General features: G+C 38.2%; 1 protein-coding gene across 1 annotated transcript in view; it reads left to right on the forward strand.

Annotated features, from left to right (window-relative positions):
- Positions 1-22,389, forward strand: part of tns2a (tensin 2a) — a 52,144-nt gene that overhangs the window by 17,881 nt on the left and 11,874 nt on the right. The window contains 14 exon segments of the mRNA XM_082144971.1: positions 1,108-1,213; positions 2,382-2,419; positions 15,298-15,336; positions 16,169-16,207; positions 16,706-16,755; positions 17,821-18,004; positions 18,100-18,150; positions 18,279-18,401; positions 18,807-18,871; positions 19,807-19,890; positions 19,991-20,103; positions 20,327-20,387; positions 21,636-21,711; positions 21,841-21,970. Coding sequence (XP_082001097.1) covers positions 1,108-1,213; positions 2,382-2,419; positions 15,298-15,336; positions 16,169-16,207; positions 16,706-16,755; positions 17,821-18,004; positions 18,100-18,150; positions 18,279-18,401; positions 18,807-18,871; positions 19,807-19,890; positions 19,991-20,103; positions 20,327-20,387; positions 21,636-21,711; positions 21,841-21,970 — 1,159 coding nt within the window.

The raw sequence follows: 22,389 nt of genomic DNA on the forward strand, positions 1-22,389 counted from the left end.
TATGTGGAAAGTGGGGTGTTCTGATGTGTTGCTATGTGGTTATTGTGATGTTCTGGGTGGTTGCTAGGGTTATAATGTGGGTAGTAAAGTGTTCTGGTTGGTTTCTAGTTCATTGCTAGAATGTTCTATGTGGTTTCTTGGCTAGAGATCACATTTTTCATCTATTTTATTATGCAAAAGGGAAATTTCATTCGTAAATCATAAATACTACTTCTGATCGTTTTTACTCATTAAACTTGGATTTACTTGGAACTTGAAACTTGGAAACAACACACTTCACCTTTAAGTATGTGTTCTGCAGGAGGGTATTCACAGGTGATAGTTGGAGATGCCATTGTACTTCAAGACAATGGCTGAAGAGTGAAGGACTCAAGTGGCTGTATGTGATGGTGCCAGCTCATTGAAGCAGTGACTATGGCACCTAACGGGCACATGCTGCATTTCTCGCCAGCTGTCCAAACAGGGTCCAGAGAGAGAGAGAGAGAGAGAGAGAGTGGAAAAGAGTGCTAAACTCCTCTACCTCTCTGCCAAATGGAAAAGTGCACATCCAAACACAAAGCTACATTATGTTCCTCTGCTGGGACGTCATACACAGTTAAAACCAAACCAAACCGAGTGTACAAACATGGTGCATTATGTGATTGTGCTGTCTGTTAGTCTTGGTCCTAATCAGAAGTGTTAACAAACATATTGGCATTTGAGGAGGGCACTTGGACGTGAGGCATTTTATAGTCCGACGCTACACGTAAGGATTGTTACATAGAGTTTTTTGAGTGATTCAGAGCGTTTTCATCAAGTTTCTCACCGCAGTTGCGTCACTTTCAGATAAAAGGTTTTGTCGGGTTTTTGTCTTTGTTCTTAGCATTGAAAGATGAGCTGCTGTACAAGGAAAGAGAGACAGAGGCCTGACATCCACAAGAGAGTACAGGTCAGTGAGGGGGATCGGACGGTAGCGATGACCGAGCAGAAAGCAAGAGATTTATTTGGAGAAATAGTGAACTAATGACAAAATGACAGGATTTCAGAAGGTGACTGAGAGAGAAGCTTGAGTTGAGGGTAAAAAACCAGCCTCTTTTTTTTTTTAAATGTTGTGTTTGTGTTTTCCAGGCGGGGAAGGGCGAGCCCCACGTCTTTAAAGAAAAGACCTTCAAAAAGAAGCGCCAGTGTGGGGTGTGCAGGCAGAGCGTGGAGAGTTCGGGCTCTTTTTGTCGAGGTGAGTGACATCTGAACATTATTGCAAAAGGTTTTAACACTTTATGTTGCCAAGGACACCCACATATGGGTCAACGTGATTTTGCAGAGTAAGACATGTTCCTGGATCAACATATATTGTTGATCCTGGAATGACATTCCTATCTGAAAATGTTGTCCTATCCCTACTCCTAAACCTAACCCTACCCATAACTTATCCCTAAAATCAGAGGGAAATGATAGTTGAATAACACTGATGTATAAGCACTTAATCATGGTTGTAAACCTAATCTTGACATAAACTGTAAACTTGTCCTCTGCTTGTCCCTCAAATCTGATTGGTTGTTTGGATTGTTGTTCCAGGATCAACAAAGATGTTGAACAAGGAACATATTGCATACTTGGTGAAATCACTGTGGGCTTTTTATTTATAAAAAGATGTATTTCTGTCTCACAATTAATGCTGAGTGCTGAGTGTGTTATTATAAAAATAACATGTTATTTGATATTAGAGATTAAATAATTTATGAAATTAGATATGATCTTGAAAATGTTTATTCTTAATACTAATCATTTTTAAATAAAGTATAAAACTAAGAAGAGAAATATCAATTTTTTACAGCACTTTTCACACTAAATCCTGTTACAGTTTTACAGTTAATTTTAAGTTACTTTAAATTTAATTTAAACTTTTTTTTGTCAAAATCTTTCCATGATAAAAACATGTTTTTAGCTAAAACTAATTCTAAAATTATTTTATTAAAACTTATTCAAAACATTTTTTATTAAAACTTTATTTTATTAAAACTTTATTTTATTAATAATTTTTTTTTAGTAAATGAAATAAAACTAAAAAAACTAAAATTAACATGAAAACTGTAAATATAAAAATTATAGCTATATTTAAAAATATGAAGAAATACTATAATAGTATATAAGTAATACTAAAATAACACTATTTCTTTCTAAACTTTTATTGGTATTTTTAATAATCAAAAGAAAAAAGATTTAGAAGAAAGGTTTTAGATACTATTCAGCTATTCATCCCTGATTCAAACTCCCATGAATCTAATAGTTCACTAGTCTAGGGGGTTCCCCAAGATTCTCCGTAAGCCACTGATGCCTAATGAAACTATATGAAACCTAGTCAGGATTCCTTCCTAACCATCACATCTCTTTACCACACACAGTCTGCAAAACAGCCACTCACAAGAAATGCGAAGCCAAGGTAAGAATTTTTTTCCCATTTCTCACCAGTTCATAATGTAATCATGTATCAATGTCTCTTTCACTCGCTCTTTAGATTAACATAGGTGTATAAACTGGGAGTTTATGTAGTTAAAGGCTCGCTCTCTGTGTTTCTCGAACTGAAGGCCTCCCTGTGTTGGGGCGGCAGTGTTGGCAGCCGCACCCCAGCACCACACAGCCGTAGTGAAAGACTCATTGATAAGGCCGATGGATGCCAGCGCTGGCACACCCATATCAGGCACGGCTCCAGAGGAGCACCCTGGGATCTAGACTCCCAAACCACGCTGTTAAGCTGTTTGCTTTATTCACAGTTACTGACCTTAGATAGAGTAACTACTGTGATACCCAGTTTTATATAACTTTTTTCGTCACTCCTTGGCACTGGCAAAAGTTTGGTCAATGTGCAGAGAAACTGTGAGTGGTTTAAAATGGCACATGGTTATTCAATCAGCAAATCGCCAAACCACTGAAACGCTCTTTATGACGTAGAGAGTTTGTCTACAGCTGCATCATGCAGGGAGTTGAGCTCAATAGGATCATTTTCAGGTGTAAGTGTCTGTAATTACTAGGTTAAATTATGTGCAATGGATGTACTTCAATGATTAAGTGGAATTTCTTCAAAACATACTTTTTGCAGATAGCATGATCCTTGTTTAAGTTTGTATCCTGTGTGGATTTGGTTGAGCTAAATACTAGTGATGTCTGTCCGTCTTGATTCATGCATGCTCACTCTTCTTTAGACATCTGGGTGCTTGTTCAGTGACAAGTTCATGCACCAGTCTTGGCGAATCAGCGCCCTGAGTGTTGGCTGTGATAGTCGTCATCTTTGTCCTAGTAGGGAGTGTCCACCCTAGAGACCACAACTTGAAAGAAAACTGAATACCTTATTGGCCCTCTAGAGCGTCGACCAGCACCTCTCTTAGCACCTCGCAAGACAGAACAAAGACAAATTTCAAGTACACTTAAGCCCTCTTATAGGATACCATGGCAGTGGTCCAAGTCATGGGTTCAGGGAGGGTCCGACTAACTCTTGCTCCATATTATGAAAACGTGAGGCAGCGTAGACAAAAAAAAACAAAAAACACTGAGCAATCCTGCAACGCAAATCTCACTTTTTTAATGATTACACACTGTATTTGACCCTAAACAGTAGTTCATTTCAGAGTATAACCTGCAGATGTTTTATGCAGCACAGCAGAAATCAACGTAAGCCTTTCTCCTCTGCTCTTTAATATAGAAAATCCACTCAAACGCCGTTCAGCTGTTTCATGTTCCTCTCTTAAGCTTTTGTCCCCGCCCTCGGCTCTGTCTCATTATTAGATGTGAATGGTTTTTTATTCACCTCCTCATAGCACTGGCCTTATGGGATTTTACACAGATTTGGAGCTGCACACTTAGATGGCTTCATCTGTGAGTTGAATGGGAACGTCCATATGTTAAACGCTCTTCTAGAAATACAGATATGTGGACCATAGAGAAAGGGAAAGGAGCCAAACACTTTATAGAGGAAGCACTCTCAGACACAAATGGCTAGTTAACTTCAGAAGACATTGGGGAGTTATTAAACTCCAATCGCTTGAGTCGTAGAAGTCCTTATAGAGTTCCTTATGAAGTACAATGTGACGACAGTTTGAGATGTGATCTCTGACCGTGTTTTACCTGTTAATGGCAGTTTCTCAATAAAGTAGTTTGTTACTTGAGTATCATGTAGGAATTGGTCTGGGTGATCGTCCGTCCGCCAACCAACTCGATTATTGATTTTTCTAATTTATGTTTCCTCAACTTCTGTCGTGACTCAAGCATCTTCTAACAGCACTTTAGTGGGAAATTTACATTCATGAGCATATCTATGATGCTTAAAGGACCTTTCACACCAAAGATGATAACTATAAGAAGTTGAGATGACACTTCAGTTTCTAAATAGCATTTAAATAGTCTGTTTAAGTGAACTTTTTGAAGTAGGGCCATTGTATATAAATATCCCAGCCTTCTCCAGGACAACAGCTGGCAGAAGGTGGTGTTTATCAGGACTGACTGTTTGCTCTTTTGATTTAAGACAAATTCTATTAATATCCGTCATTGTTTGGATGAATTGTTCACTTGAGTCGTACAGTCGAGATGAGCTGGCTGTGTCTGGTCTGTAACCAGTAAACATAGTTTAACCACCGCTAGCGTAGCCTACAGTGACGGTGACCAAAAGTCTCAGACCTCAGTGGTCTGTTAATGTTTTTTCTTTTACCCACTTACATGGAAAACCCCGGTTCTGTTTTCCCGAAATGCATTTCCTGAAAACAGAGATGAAAGTGAATTATTGTCAGTACTGCTCTCTTTGTTTGTGTGACTGTCTGGTGTGATACACCCTTGTCTACAACCTTTAAACCACAGGAAATAACCTCCAGCCCACTAACAAGCGATTGACTCATATTCAACTTGTTTTTAGCATTGAAGATCAAGCGTATAGCTGTTACGAAGTCAAATTGACTCAGCTCAATTTGCTTAATTGACTGAATGTTGACATTGTCATGTTCAGATCACGCCTGTGGAGGATGTTATAAAGTTTCAGGCTGTAAAGTTGAGATTATCTGTTGAGTAAATCTGTTGAAGCCTAGCACATGTAAAAAAGACTCAGGGCTCTGTTCCAAAAGCTAGTGTGCTGCCTACCTTTCTGGAAAAGAAGTACACTTTTGGATACTTTTAAAAAGAGTACGCATTATGGAAATAATATAGGCTACTATAAAATAATAAACTTAAGAGCGAACTGAATATAATGTGTTCTGAAATGAAAAAGTGCTTTTTTGACCCTCTTAAAGTGATAGTTCACCCAAAAATGAAAATTCTGTCTTCATTTTCTCACCCGAGTTCATCATTTACTTACCAAACAGTTGATATGGGCCCCATTGACTTCCATAGTAGAAAAAAAAAAAACTATGGAAGTCAATGGGGTACATCAATTGTTTTGTTATAAATATTCTTCAAAATATCTGTTCTGGAGAAGAAAGAAACTCATACAGGGTTGAAACAACTTGAGTGTGTAAATGGTGGCAGAATTAAAATGTAATTTTATGTAATTTCATAATTACTTCTATTGTCTTTGAACTGCAGTTAAAGTGTCCTAATGTACTGACAAGCATTTATGGTAATCCAAAATGTACATTAATGTAATTTCTTTTGAAACTTGTGTGTCATGTATTTAAATATATTTGTAATGACACAGTTACAATTTAGTACATTTAAAATATATGAAACTTTAAATGTATTATTAAATAACACACTACAGTTAAAACACATCAAAATAAGTGCACTTCTTTAAAGCATGACAAAAGTTATTACAGCAATGATTTCAAATGTACTTTAAAGTAAACTTAAATGGCTTTTTATTTAATTAACATATTATCTGCAAGTGTAAAAAAAAAAAAAACTTTTTTACAGATTTGCATATTCAATACAATTAAGCACACAAGGGGTCAAGGGGCAGCATTTTATGGTAGGCGTCTGTATATATCGCTTTAGCCAAATTTTAATTCTTCACCATCATATGTATCCATCCAAGAAGGCAATCCCATAATGCATTTCAACAAACTTATCCAAATAATCCAAAAAGGCGGATAAAGATGCGAAAAATAAATTATTAAAACGCTATAAATAAAAGATTACAAATAATTATGTTAAATTATTATAAATTAGGTTATTAAATAAATGTTTAAATTAGAGTATTTCACCCAGTATTTGTGTGTGCAATGGATTTGTATGCCTACTATAGTGTCACCCCTTGAACTTAGCTACAACAACTAACTCTTTTAAGACAATTGCGAGACAATTGCTTGGCAAGTGAAGTTGCCTTGTATGTTGAGCGTTGCAAATCCCTCACTTTTGAGTGTGCTGTTTTAGCACATCAGATCAAAACTCCTCGCATCCTGTGAACGGTAAGGTCTTATCTATGTGATCTATTTGATGGAGTTTTGGTTCCTTGCCACTGTTGCCTTGGCTTTTGGCTTGCTTAGTTGGGGACATTTAATATTTAACAATATTATTGATCTGCCTTACTTAAGGTGGACGATGACACAATTTTCTTCTAGAAACAAACTTTGTTGTATTATTTTCATGTTATCACTGTGAAGCTGCTTTGATACAGTCTGTATTGTAAAAAGCACTATATAATTAAAGGTGACTTGACTAGACTATGTGCCAGAGTGGAAAATTCTGCCCATGGAGAAAAAGAGTTGTAGAAGGAGGGGGAAAAAATATTTAGGGGGGCCAGAGAGGGGAAAAAAAGAGAAATAGATGGTAGAGTAGCCCGTCAGATGCAGGAAGAATCATTCCTGCCACTTTTCAAGGAAAGAGGATCCTATTTCCTATTGTGTTGGTCATGGTACTGGAGAAGTGGGATATGAAGTGATATAAATGAGGGAAGTGAATGGGTGGGCTCTTCCAGTAAATCTCTCATTTCATCACCCCTCTTTATAAGCTCATCAATGCCATGTGTTTCCCAAGCTTCCCCCAGGCCAGTGTGTGTATATATGATTCTAACTGTGTGTGTCTCAGCTTTGTCTAAAGCAGTGCTAGTTTCGTTTTGCATCATTTAGAGGTTGGCGCTCTGACTCAGAGGTCTGGATTACATCCGACTCCTAATGTTGGGTAACGAGGAGAGATGTATGCCAAAAACCTACACTAACAGAACTAACAGGGTATAAAACCATGATAGTATCAACTGCTGATGCAGTCTAGGACGTGGTGTCATGCAATTTAAACTCAAAACATGGGAATTTTTCTGTCCTCCAATTGCGAGACTCATGCGTTTGACTTGTAACAGTAATTTTAAAGAACTGGACCGTGATTTCAATAGCAAAACGAAGGCTGGCCTGAATCTACAGCTCATGTTTTGGCAGATGGTATATGAAAAGATCAAGCTGATGATTCATTAAGCAAACATCAAGCTGACATTGCGCACAGTGCGAGTTAAACACAATTTTTTTTAAGCCTGTGCCATTTCAGTCCGTTTTATTTTTTGTCACAATATTGCATTGATGCTTCAGGCCTTCATTAAAGTGTTTATGCTGTTCTAAAAGTTCCTCATTTTGTTTTTGTACATTCTACATGTCCACGTATTTGTTTTTATAGCATCCATGAAGGATTGTATAAACAATCATAACAAGTAGCCATGCTAGCAGAGGTGGGATTTTTCCATTGCTCGTATCTGCTGATTGTATTCTGTTAATTGTTTAGTTTTGTTTATATTTGGAAGGAATGTATTTACTTCGGTTTATTCATATCTTACCTTTTTGATAGGCTGCTTCACTCTGGAGATTTGTGATTCCGGTTTAGTTTGGCAATAAGACAATAGAAGGGGTGAGCTAATATTGAAACTCCTATTAGAGAGACTAATGGAGAAAGAAGAAGATGTTCATTAGAAGATGATTACAGCTCAGACTGGTTTATATAGACATTGTGTCTGCTGGAGTTTGGAGAATAGGCCGATCTCCATGTAGGGAATCAATCCAAATAAAAAGATGTAATCATATTGTGTGTGAAAGCAGACCTCTGTGTATTCCCAGACTATCTCGTGGGATCTGCTTAAAGCTGACTGTGTGTTAACACGCTCACAGCTGCTCGAGGCTTGAGAACATGTTAACACACACACAGTGAAATAAGGAGAGATGCATTAGACTGTGCTGTCAGGGGATATGCACACATATATCCTAATAGCTAATTTTCTGGTTTGGTTAAAATATACTTTTATATTATGACCTTTTTAGCAATTAAAGTTATTTAGGTTTATTTAAGTATTATTATTATTGTAATAATTACCCAATACAATAATTAATAATAATAATTATTATTATTATTATCTTTTAATAATAATAAAAGTAATATATAAATGATGATGTTATTGTTACAAATTAATAATATATTTTTTTTACCACGTTTATTTTCAATAAAAATAATCCTGTTGTTGTTATGAATAATAAATAGTAATAATTATTTATTTATTTTCTACACGTTTATTTTCAATTAATGGGAATGGTTCTTTATTTTCATGAAAAGGACACAATGAAGCCTTGATGGTCTTAAAACAGGCTTTTCTTTAAGCAAAATATAATTGATAGATTTTTCTTGAAATATGACCATGACACGTTCTTGACATGTTTCCTGAGATGTTCACTCACTATTGAATGCTGTTTCTGTTAGTCATCAGTGAAGAACGTGTGTAACGTTAGTATCCGCTTCTCCTGAAACCTCTGCATTCAGCTCAGACTAATCACAATAATTACACTGTTTACACCCGAGCCCACCGTCCACCCTCACTCTCCTCCCACGCATCCCTCCATCTCTACCCCCTCCTTTCTCCATTTCCTCTGCTCTCATATTCATCTCCACCCTTCTTGTATACCTGGACTGCTAACAGTATGACTCCTTGTTACCACCTCCTCTCTCTGTCCACGTTTTTATCTCTACATGCATCTCCAGACCCCAACACACACGTGTACACACAGCAACAAGGGACATTTCCTCTCTGCCTCCGAGGAACTCTTTAAAAAGCCTCACACCTCTACGTAAAGGAAGCGGATGGAGCAGCTGCTACTGGGATGACCGTATCAATTCAGTCCAGGAACTTCCTAGATGCTGAGCCTAAGCAAAGCACTCACAACCTCTGACAAAAATAAAATAAAATCCTGTTAATCTCATTGGGTAAAACTGCTACACACACACACACACCACTTGTCAATTATTATTATTTTTTGCTCACCAAGGCTACATTTTTTAAATAAAAAATGCAGTAAAATTTAAGATAACTGTTTTCTATTGTAATATATTTTAAAATGTAATTTATTTCTGTGATCAAAGCTGAATTTTCAGCATCATTACTCCAGTCTTCAGTGTCATATGATCCTTCAGAAATCATTATAATATGATGATTTGATGGCCAAGAAACATTTCTGATTATTGTCAATGTTGAAAACAGTTGGACTGCTTCATATTTTTGTGGAAACTTTGATACTGTTGAATGGTAGTGTACATACAGTACATAAACAGAACGTGCTGATACTGTATAAAGTCAAAATTTCTATATTTGGTCTAAATAAATGTACAAATAAAACAGTCGTTTTAAATGATACAAGTTTATTTAGGAATTACAACATTATAATGTATATTATGAAAAATGTATATTTATTTTGAGATCTGTTAAAGATTACATTTAACAGTGTTATTAAATTATTAGTGTTTTATCAGTCATAGTTGCAGAAAGGAAGAGTACTTGAGGCAGGATAAATATGCAGCAGTCACTTTATTAAACAATAAACCAAAACAAAAAAACAGGTAGGAGCACGGGAGAATGCTGGGACGCAGGAGAATATCAACCAACTAGAAATAAATGAGAACGGACCAAGAATGACTCAAACTAAAGGCTATAAATACACAGAGTAACTAAAGGACTAAACACGGAACAGGTGAATGAAATCAATCAAACAATGAGTTCCTTTGACAACAAATGACAAAATTCTAGAAACCATGGAAACAAAAAGGAAACAGGAAAACTACTAACTAGAAGTTTCTGTGTCTGAAATCGCCCCCTATACCCTTAAATAGGGCACTATTTGAGGGGACAGCCATTTGTAGTGGTGTCCGAAACCATAGTGGACGGTCTCGAGTGCACTCATTCAATCCCACAATGCACTGCAATAACGAGTGTACAACTGATGTACACACAATGGCTAGAGAATACCCACAATGCACTGTGAGAGTCGTACGCCGAATGAATTCCCGTGTCTTGCCAGAAGATGGCGACCCGCAGATAAATCATCCATCCATCCGTTTTCCAAACCGCTGGTCCATTGTGGCTACAGCGTAATATCATAATATCATATAAACTCCTTTTTAAGTGATTATTAAATTGTTTAATTAGGTTTATACATGATAGTTTCCATGACAGAGGAGCTGCCAGTTTGATAAGTTTCAGATGATTATTAAAAAGCAAACACAAGCTTTGCGAAAGCGGCAGCCCTTCCCACACACTCAGTGTCTGAATTCACTCACTCGTTTTCATTCACTCCTTCAAGTCAACTATAGAAAATAGTAAATGAGGGTACAGATGACGATTTCAAACACAGCTCATGAAAACGAAACCAAAATCAATCTGAATGTTACATTAGTAAGATTAACTTTAAGTAAGAGTTAGATGATGGCAAAGATAATCTCAATAAAAAAATAGGATAAATGAGCAACACAATAAAAATTTAAATATCGACCAATACTGATAAATGAAATAATCGCTAATATCAACCGATTCTTTAAACGTGCTGTAGGCTGTGTAAAGTTGCCGTTTAACCGTAAACATTGAGTCTTATTCCGAGCATATTAAATCAGTTATGAGCTCAGCCATGTTTCGTTTGGAGCTGTGATTCGGTGGAGCCACCTTACAGTCAAAACACGTCCCTGTCGTATAAAAAAGCCTCCTTACTACTGCTGTGGTATTACACTTGGCACGTGGACTCGCCTGTGGACCGCCCCTCACCCTTAACGTCCCATTACACGTGGGAACATGTTCCTCTGGGCTCTCTGCAGAACACAGGGGCACAGAACAGGGGTCTGCTGTTACTGCACAGACATATGGAGGGAGGGGAAGAAAGAATAATGGATAAATAGAGGAATGGAGGGATGAAAGGCTGCTGCAGGAGTCGTGCGTAAGATTTGGTCTTGCAGATGGAATTCTGAGTTTGTTCTGGCTGCAGGCCGGCCGGTCTGAGGGAGGTGGAATGGATTGGCATTTTGTTAAATGAGGGAAAAATGAAAAGCGGAAAGTGTGGATTGGATAAGGAGAAAGAAAGAGCGAGTGATGGAGGGAGAGAAAGAAGGTTACAGGAAGAAACAAAAGAGTGCTGGCGAGGAGAGGAGGAAAAAGATTAGCGAGAGGAAAGAGAGAAGTATTTTGGATTCAAAAGGAACGATCAGGCTTGTGCGGCAACAAAAATTTACCATGGTGACCACCAAAATAGCATAGTTGCTGCACTTATTAGTGGTTATATCTCATACTTGGGGATCTGAACAAACCCCTAATCCTTTGGCGTGTAGCTCGTCCAGCATTATTTGTGCTAAGGACATGAGTGATGCCTAAAAATCTCATTTTGGAGAGATGTGATATTACTTCTCTCAGCAGATAGACTTAAATTTTTTTGTTGTTGGACACTGAAACAGCTGAAAGAATCCCAAAGACACACATATATCTATACTTGAGCTTTTTTGATGAGGTCTGTAAGTAATCATCAATAAAATCCTAACCATCACTTACTGTAGTAGCATGATAAACAAACAAACATTTAGAACACCTTAGTAGTGACTGCATAGCAACGCCCTGGCAACCACCCTTTGGCAGTTTTGTGTGCTGCACATTTTACGAAGAACAGCTTCCAGACACTTAAGAGAGTACAATGCAGGCTACGCACAAAAGCTTCTCCTGAAATGGAGCAGTTCCAACTTTATCGGGACAATTTGTGGATCACAAAGTGTCTTATTATTTGTAGTTGCATTTTCTATTAACAGATTCAATTATAAGTTGTATGTTGTTGCTACGATGTAAACAAAGGTCAGAGCTGTTTGCCTCTGCTCACCTGCTAGCCAACATTAGTGTTGATATAGTGTTTACTGTAGCTTTTGTAAGATTGTTCGCTGCCCCTTAGGGAAATTTACGATCGATTACTGTTTGTATTAACATCGTTTTCCGAAAAGTATCACGATTAAATGGTGGACTACATTGTATCTAAAATGTATAAGAAAATTACAAAAGAAACATACCACTCTGAAACGTCCTGTGAAATCCATGCTTGCTGAGTCAATGTTGTTAACATTCTTAAGTCTGAATCGAGCATGAATTGGTTTAAAATTGACGCCATCCTTAATATTTACACCTGAGCCAATGAAACTCACAGTTATGGTAAGGGACGGGACATTTCCCGAACACGCGCTACCAATCATAAAACACTGGGCCAGCTAACCAATCACAGCACATTTCGTATTTCTGAAGGAGGGGCTTCATCGAAACGGGAAATAAACGACACATTTGAGACAGACTGGGGAGAGAGGAGCTGTAATAATATAAAATATGTGAAAAATAATGTAAAGCATATTCTAGTACACACCAAAATCAAGACTTCGTAAAAGGACATAATAGGACCCCTTTAAAAAAAGGCTAATTTAAAAGGTAGTGTATTTAGGTAAATTAAAGGAAGACCAAAATACAGTTACAGAGAAAGGGTGAACGAGTAGTGTATGAAAACATGAACAGGATGGATGAGGAAATGTTTATGGAATGACTGACACGCAGAGAAAAAAAAAGGAATAGATGGATGGAAGCAGGGGGAAGTTACCAGAGGAAGCGGGAAAATGTTCCCAGGGAATTAAAAGGAAAATGAAAAAGCTATAGGGGCTTTGAAGAAGAAACATCTGCTCATAGCGACAGACTTTAAGAGAGTGTGAGAGGGTCAGTAATTGCTGATGTCTTTAACACAGTCGCAGTGATATCTTTTACACCTGGTAAAAATAGTTACACTGTGTTTCACCTAACACTTCTCTTCCCTCACAGCATTACAGGCAGGTTCTGCAGCTCTCTGTGTGTGGGGAGAGATGCAGAGACATTTCTTGTCTTTGCATACCGTGGGGAAGATGTCTTTTTCCACCGGAGTGAAATATTATCCTTGAATTCTGTCCACACTGCGTTTTGAGACATAATCGTTCACTTTCTTCAAATGTGACGGCAGCTTTTTTAGCCAAGAAAAGAGGAAACTTGATATCATAATGGGATCCCACCTAGCAACACACAAAAACACTGATGAGGACAAACACTGGCTATTGGGATAATAGTGCACTGCACAGAATTACACTGGAGATCTCGGATCAAATAATGAGTCAAGAAAGAAATGTTAAAAATCTCTGCTGATAAATCAGATTAATTCATCAAACTGGAAATAGAACAGTAAAACAGTTTGCAGTGTTACTAAATGTATCACGGTTTTCATAAAAATATTAAGCAGCACAACTGCTTTCAACATTGATATTAGAATGATTTCTGAATGATCATGTGACACTGAAGACTGGAGTAATGATGCTGAAAATTCAGCTTTTTAAAGTTCTTCTAAATTATAATAATATGTCACAATGTTCCTGTTTTTACTGTATTTTTGATCAAATAAATGCAGTCTTATTGAGCAAAAGAGACTTATTTCAAAAACGTTTGAAAAATTGTACGGACCCTAAACTTTTGAACAGTAGTGTACTGATCACATGACCTCATCATGTTGCTTGTGTAGTTCAGTGATGTCTGGTTATCATCCTGAAATAAAAATAATTTTTAATCAAATTTTGTGTAAAATTATATTTTGGCAGTCTGATCGAGTAATACTGTAATCTAAGAAGCAGAAAATCTTGATCTATTCATCAAACTGGAAATAGAAGGTTAAGTTACAGTACTTTCATTGCACTGTATAGGATAGTGTAACGTACACTGATTGTGTATTATTGTACAATGCATATTTTGGCAAAAATAGTTGGTAATCCAGGTGTTCAATTCATAATGAAAAACGACAAGCTGTAAATATGAGTAGTGTAGTAGAGAGCATCACACTACTAATCACTCGCTCTGTACATCTAATCAAGAGAGTGTTTGATTGGATAAAATTAAGGACACGCCCACGAGTCCAGGATGAGTCATCAGGATTTTTGGTCCAATTTTGTTCAATTTTAAATTGTGGTGGTGGTGGCGCAATGGATAAGACACATGCCTTTGGTGTGAGAGATCCGGGTTCGAATCCACTGTGAGACACCAATGTGTCCCTGAGCAAGACACTTAACCCCTAGTTGCTCGTGCGACCTCTGACATATATAGCAATTGTAAGTCGCTTTGGATAAAAGCGTCAGCTAAATGAATAAATGTAAATCTGCTAACTTTTGGGCTATGCTAGCATATGTATGACTCCAGTCCAAACTGACATGCTAAAAGCCACAAAACTTTTTGATTTTGATTTCATCAGGTTTTAAGGAAACACAGACGCATCTCCAGCATGTATTTTCGGAGACACAAACACCCAAACGAACAAGACCCTCCATCCTCCAGTGCCTCATAAGTTATGTTTCATTGTCTTGTTGAACAAAAACATAAAATCTTTTAATAACTCTCTATCTCACTCCCTAGACTCACACACACACACACACACACACACACACAGTCGTAGGTCAAGGCCTAGTGTAGTGTCTGTGCACTTCAGAGTGACTTCTCCATGCCTCAGCCCTTTTCCTGTGGCCAAACAAACAGGGCAGGATTGGGCAGGGAATCGGATGTGCGGGGAGGGGGAGCGCTTCGTGTTACATAAGCGTGAATGTCAGCACACACACACACACACACGTTTTCCCGCCTGCCACACTAATGATGCCTCCGCCCCCTTTACCCCACAAGGCAAAACATGTAGACATGTAAACATAGTGTGTGTCTTGTTTGGGTGTGTAAGAGACTTGTCATGTACATACTGTGCCACAATTTATGTTGTTGTGTCCTGTTATTTTGTACAAGATCATCCGAGAGGAATGTGCGTACTAATGTGTTTGGTTACTGCCCATCACCCACAATCCCTTGCATCTCACTTTTTCTCCAGTCTCAGTGTTATCAGCAGATAGTTTGCTTATCTGTTGCTTTGGGGAAGCATTTCCTTCTCCCCATCTCAACCGATCCCTCTTCACCACTCCCTTCCCCTCGTCTCAGGACAAACGGATGGAGAGGGGAAGACAACAGGGTTATGAGTGAATGTATCCGTGTTGGACGGTGGAAGCGATGCAGAATTTGGGTTTGAGTCATGTTCCTTTTCTCTGTTTCAGATCAACACAGCCTGCATCCCAGCGCAGCCCTCCGAACTGGTAAGACTTTCTTTCTATTTCTCTTTGTTTCCTTCCTTTTATCTCATCATTTATCATCTTTATTCTTTTTTCTTCCATTTATACCAGTCGCTGGCTCACTCATTATTTACTTCCTTGTTCATTTACTCATTCATTTATTCCTTTTTCATTCACACTGGCATTTGGTCACTTGTCAAAAATGACTTTTCTGTTATCCTTTGTTTTAAAAGCATGTAAAACTTCATTCAAATTTTGAAGAGTCAGTAAAGAGTCTCTTATGCTCACCAAGGCTGAATTTGTTTGATCAAAAATACACTAAAACAGTAATATTGTGAATTATTGTCACAATATGAAATATTGTGAATTGCTGAATAAAAGTATGAATTTCTTTAACAAACATCTTACTGACCCCAACTTTGAATTGTAGTGTATTAATGTGCTAATCATGAATTAGCTGAATTAAAGTGTCTTATGACTTTGGTGGTTTCTCAAAACCTTTTGAGCTGCCTACCTAGACCAGCATTGTCTAACATAGTGCCTATGATGGCCAAAACTACTGTTTAGAAATGCTGAGACCATATTTGTGTGATTGATGTCCTAAAAATTCAGGGTAACTTTAACTTTCATTAGTGTGTAAATATTTAGGTTGCTAGTCTGTTTGATTCTTTTCATTTAGTTAAGTATGTTGATGTAATCAAGGGTGTCCTGTACTTTTTTGAGGGGTCACCAGTTGCACTCCTTGTTCAGATAATACATAAATATTGCATTATGCTTCTGGAAGTAATGAATGAAAGATATGGTACATTTTTGTGGTGTTCCTCTGTTCATATATCTGTGTTCTCATCTTCTGCAGCGAAGGGGAACATCCTCCTCTAGACACATTCAGCATCTGGTAAGAACTTTTTCATTATTTTTTCATTATCTCTCTCACAACTGAGACACATGATTCTTCCTCTAGATCAGGGATCAAGCTTGTTGGTCAACCCCTTTGACCATTTAAGATCTAAATCAAGATGATAACCAAAAATGTCACCACAATATATTTTATAATTTTGTATTTTTGTATTCTGTGACGTCAGAAGCCATTGATTCAATATTTAATTGTCTGCATTAGACTCCACTGTCTCAAGAATAAGTTATCCTCTTCTTCATTTTCTTTTGCTGTTGGGCCTCAGACAGTGCTTCAGTTCTTAGTGGCATTTGCCATTTTACATATCGCACATATGGATCTCCTTAAAAGTAGAAAAGATATTTAGAAGAAATATGGTTTAAATAAACAGAAAATACAATCTTTTGTACCAAGAGTTGACACAGTCACCTAGACAAAACAGTTTATTGCATTTATTGTTACCAGACACAAGGATATAATCTTATTTTGTCCTTTTTACAGGGCTCGACCAAGTCTCTGACCTACAGTAAACAGAGAAACACTCTCCCGAGGTATGTTTGGCTGTAAAGAATCAAAGCTTTTAAAGCATCAAATCTCAAACCATGAAGTTCATTGATCGCTGCAGGATCGGTGGAGAATGCTTAAGTTCTGAGACTTTATTTCCTCTGCTAATCTCTACTTATCTCAGATAAGTTACCTCATCTCAGCAGGGTTTTATTCCCTTTGGATTTGATGTGAAAAGTCAAAAATCTCTTTTGGCCGCAGTGTGGTGAGGAGCAGACAGCTGATGTGTGTCAGGGTGCGTGGTTAGACAGCTCAGCTGTGTCCAATCAAACACAACTCTCAGGACAAACTCCAGTCATCCAATAAAACTTCGCATCATTCTTGATGATGATTTCAGCAGTTTTGGATGGATGGATGTATGGACAGATAGATGATGGATGGATGGACAGATAGGTGATGGATGGATGGATGGATGGATGGATGGATGGATGGATGGATGGATGGATGGATGGATGGATGGATGGATGGATGGATGGATGGATGGATGGATGGATGGATGGAGAGATAGATGATGGATGGACAGACAGAGACAGACAGATATATGATGGATAGATCGATAGACAGACAGACAGATAGATGATGGACAGAAAGATAGATGATGGACAGACAGACAGATAGATAGATAGATAGATAGATAGATAGATAGATAGATAGATAGATAGATAGATAGATAGATAGATAGATAGATAGATAGATAGAAGATAGACAGACAGACAGACAGACATCATATCATATATCATATCATATTATATCATATAATCATGCATCCTTTTTTTCTTAAAAATTTCCCAGCCATGAGCCATCCCTTCTGGTAATTTTTGTTTCTAGCTGTCCAAACTAGTCTAGATGGTTAATTGTTTGGGCTGAAACCTGGTAGACAGGGATTACACTTGGTTGACCATCTTGCTCAATCCGAGAGGTATTAGTGGGTCATCTTGGACCAGCAACAAGTTTTGAAGTTTTGTGGCTTTTAGTTCATGTCTTTTAGCTTTTCAAGTCATTTCACGGGATCTTTAAGCTGGCGTGATCAGGTTTTCCCTTCTCTCTCTCAGGAGCTTCAGTGTGGATCGGGTGATGGACAGAGTGATGGAGAGGAATTATGATTTCGACCTCACGTACATCACGGAGAGGATCATCTCTGTGTTTTTTCCTCCTCTGCTGGAAGAACAGCGGTACCGCCTCAACCTCAGGGAGGTGACAGCCATGCTCAAGTCCAAACACCAGGACAAGTTTCTGGTACGCCACTCAGTGTGTGTTTATTGTATGTCTGCATCTGAAGGAAGCTTGTGTTAAAGGCATTTTCATTGTTCTGGTCCATTTTTATCCAACAGTTATTCAATCTGTCTGAGCGAAGGCATGACATCACCCGTTTAAACCCGAAGGTAAGGCTCAGTTTTTATGATTGTATGTGTTTCTATCACTAGTCGCTTTGCGGTTGAACTTTTAAAGACCCAATTAGGCGATTACACCAGCCAAGATTAAAAAGCTTCTCTTTCTCTCTCTCCCTCAGGTTCATGACTTCGGCTGGCCAGATATGCACGCTCCTCCACTGGATAAGATCTGTGCCATGTGCAAAGCAATGGAGAACTGGCTGAACTCCGACCCCCATCATGTGGTCGTTCTGCACTGTAAGGTCAGAGGTCATAGTAGTCATTGGACAGTTCATGTCAGGGTCACAGACACTGAGAGAGTAATAATGGGTGTTGACATGACCCTTAAGGACCACCCAACAGAGAGTCGCCACAGATGATAACATGAAGCCAGACCTCAGAGGATGTCTGGTTTGACAAGCTTTTAGTTTGTGTGAGATGAGAAAGAAGTGATACATGTCAAATTTTGTAATTTTTTGAAATTCATGTTTAATTTTTCAAATGAATTCAAATAGTTTGGCTTTTCAATAGTGGTCTCATACTTTTATACCCGACTGTACAAGAGAGTTCAAAACCTGATTCTCTGATTGCCTTCTTTATTTGGAACAGATTGTAAGTGTTAATCCTATCTGTAATAGTTGTATTGATTAGTATTGATTGTTTTTCAGGGCAACAAAGGAAAGACAGGTGTTATCATTGCTGCCTACATGCATTACAGCAAGATATCAGCAGGGTAAGTTCATCCGTTCTACATTAGATCAGTGATTCTTTACCAGGGGACTGGAGCCCTCTAGGGGGCCTGAGCAAACTTCCTATAAAATAATGCTATTAATTTATTCGTTATGTATTAAAATACTGAATTGAAGGCCTGGTAGGTGATTTGTTCCAGATTTTTTTTTTTTTTATGCTGGTTGAAAGTCTCTTCACATCCTGATAAGTAAAATTGTCCAAATGTATTTATATGTACAGTATATTCAGTAGTCAACATCTGAAGTGAATCAAAGTTCATCAAAGTTGTCCTAAGACAAGAACGGGTATTGTTAAAAATTCATGTATAACTTTGATGAAAGGTTTTGATCCACTTCAAATGTTAACTACTGTATATATGTGACCCTGGATCACAAAACCAGTCACAAGTAGCACGGGAATATTTGTGTCAATAGCCAACAAAATATTGTATGGGTCAAAATGATCGATTTTTCTTTTATACCAAAAATCATTAGGATATTAAGTAAATATATAAAACATTTATTTTTGTGAGTGAATGCAGCACAATCGCGAACATAAATGGACAACTATAAAGGCGATTTTCTCAATGTTTCGATTTTTTTGCACCCTCAGATTCCAGATTTTCAAATAGTTGTATCTCGGCCAAATATTCCTATCCTAACAAACCATACATCAATGGAAACCTTATTTATTCAAAATAATTGACCCATGTGACTGGTTTTGTGGTACAGGGTCACATATCGTCTGTGGAAGTAACACACTGATCCAACAAAACCAGACGAAGTGTGTCTGTCGGTGCAGAGTGAATTGGAATTTAGTCCAGATCAAACAGCTTAAATTTAAAATTATAAACGTACTTTTTGGTTGTTGTCTTTAAAACCAGCATGTGTCGTTTGTGTGCTTTTTCTCTAATGTCTTCAACTGCATTTATGTACACAGGGCAGATCAGGCCCTCAGCACATTGGCAATGAGGAAGTTTTGTGAAGATAAAGTGTCGTCTTCTCTCCAACCCTCTCAGAACAGGTACATCGTTCCTGATTTTTAATCTTTGTTGATTCTTTATTGACTATTGCTATTCACATACTTGTTTTTTCATTGTTAACGATGATGTGTCTCTCTGCAGGTATATCTATTACTTTGGAGGGCTGCTCTCAGGGGCCATCAAAATGAACAGCAGTCCTCTCTTCCTCCATCAGGTCCTCATTCCTACCATCCCCGGCTTCCAGGAAGATGGAGGTGACTGAATGTTTTCCTGACATTATTCCCTGACATTCATATATAAGCCCTCGATGAGGTCATGTGTGTCTGTGAGGCTGTATTAATTTGTTAAGCGAAACCTCCTTCACATTCACACACACATTTCAAGTTTGTTTTAATCTTTCGCAGTGGAGGAGAGACACTCAGAGGGAGTCTGCCAAATCCTCCTTCATATCTCGCTTTTTCCTCACTCTCTTGACAGGTTTCTTTCCTTTCCTGAAGATCTATCAGTCCATGCAGCTCGTCTACACTTCTGGCATATAGTGAGTGCGGATCTATTGGAGACATTCACATAATTTAAAGCATGATTAGAGGTGTTTGCTTGGACAAATATTACAATTACTGCTGCTTATTACTTAGGGGCTTGTTCAAATCATTAATCCTAAGTATTACAATTTGGCACGTAGAATTATGCCTCACATTTTGTAGTTTCTTAAAAAAAGGTTTGCTGCAACTTTTTTAAGCAATCACACTTAAGGTTTTCACCTGGTGGGGAAAAAATCCCATAGACATTCATTATAGGAGGGCCTGAACCACCCACAATGCCCTAGCAACAACCTACACCCTATCAACCACCCACAATGCCCTAGCAACAACCTAACACCCTATCAACCACCCACAATGCCCTAGCAACACCTTATTAACTGCATGAAAACAATTTAAAACTCAGAACACTCAGAACACTTTAGCAACTGTATAGCAACACCCTATACAAGCAACCATCTAACAACCACCCAGAATGCCCTAGCAACCTTCCAGATCACCATAACAACCACCCAGAAAGCCATAGCAACACCTTAGTGACCATCCAGATTACCCTAACAACACCTTAGCAACCACCCAGAATGCCCTAGAAACCTCCCAGAAAACCATAATAACCATCCACAATGCCCTAGCAACACCTTATCAACTGCATGCAAACTATTTAAACAATTTACCCTAGCAACTACCCAGAATTCCCAAACAACATCCTAAAACTCCTGAGCAACCACACAGAATGCCCTAGCAAATCCCTTGCAAACACACTCAACACACTAGCACTGCATGAAAACAAATTAAACTTCAAACACCTTAGCAACTGCCTAGCAACACTATGACAACACCCTAAAATCACATATGGTGTTAAGGGTGTTAATACTTTGTGGATAGACTTTTTACTTTAGCCACTAAGTAACCACATAGCAACCTCCCAGAACACCCTAGCAACCATCTAGAATGCTATACTAAAACCTTGTCAATCATCCACTATGCTGTAGCAACACCCTAGCAACCACCCAGACTACCCTAGCAGCAACCGAACAACATCCCAAAATACCCTAGAAGCAACCTAGCATCCTGCCAGAATGAACTAGTAACATGAAGTACAACCGCCCACAAACACCTTTTATGCATCTGCATAGCAACACCATGGCAACACCCTAAAATCATAAAGGATAGTTTTTAACCCTTCACATCATCTTCAGGAAATGAAAATCTAGTTTAAACAGTATATATGTGTATGTGTTGTGTAGTGATCTGCAGGGCTCTGGGAGCAGACGGCTGATTGTTACTATTGAGCCTGCACTGCTGCTGAAAGGAGACATCATGGTATGTGCGTCTGTTTTTATCTGACCCTGATATATTACAACTGTCAAAACCGTAGATCCATCCATCACTTTAATCTCCCTCTCTTGCTCTCTGTCACTTTTGTGGTCTCTCTACCTGTCTGTCCTGTAGGTGAAGTGTTATCACAGACGGGTTCAGTCTGCTGAGAGGGATTCTGTGTTTCGACTGCAGTTTCACACATGCACCATTCATGGAGCTCAGCTCTGGTTCGGCAAAGGGGAACTGGATGAAGCTTGTTCAGGTACGTTCTTAGTGGGACAAGCCAAGAGTCAGATGCCAAACTCATATATTATCACAATAAAACCAGAGCCGTCTGTCCAAGTCTGACCGCCTTGAGCTGAAATGGCCTTGGGATATCAGCTGAGCTTGGTTTTTTATGATGTGCTTTTTTATTTCGGTGGTCTGTGTTCTTTTAGCTGTGCTGTAAATTATTGCCCTCATTCCCATTGGGTAACACCTGCGCACCACAGCTGTGTAATTGAGATGAGATACAGATTTTTACGTGATAATAGATTCTCTGTGGGTTTTACATATGAGCATGGGAGGCAACTTCAATTGCTCGTAAAACTCTGGGAAAATTCCTGCATATGAATCGCTGTTATAATCAAAAACATTAATGCAGTGTGTAGTTTGGAGAGGATATTATATACTAATATGAAT

The sequence above is a fragment of the Leuciscus leuciscus genome (genome assembly GCF_965113295.1).
Source record: "Leuciscus leuciscus genome assembly, chromosome: 18".
NCBI lineage: Eukaryota > Metazoa > Chordata > Actinopteri > Cypriniformes > Leuciscidae > Leuciscus > Leuciscus leuciscus.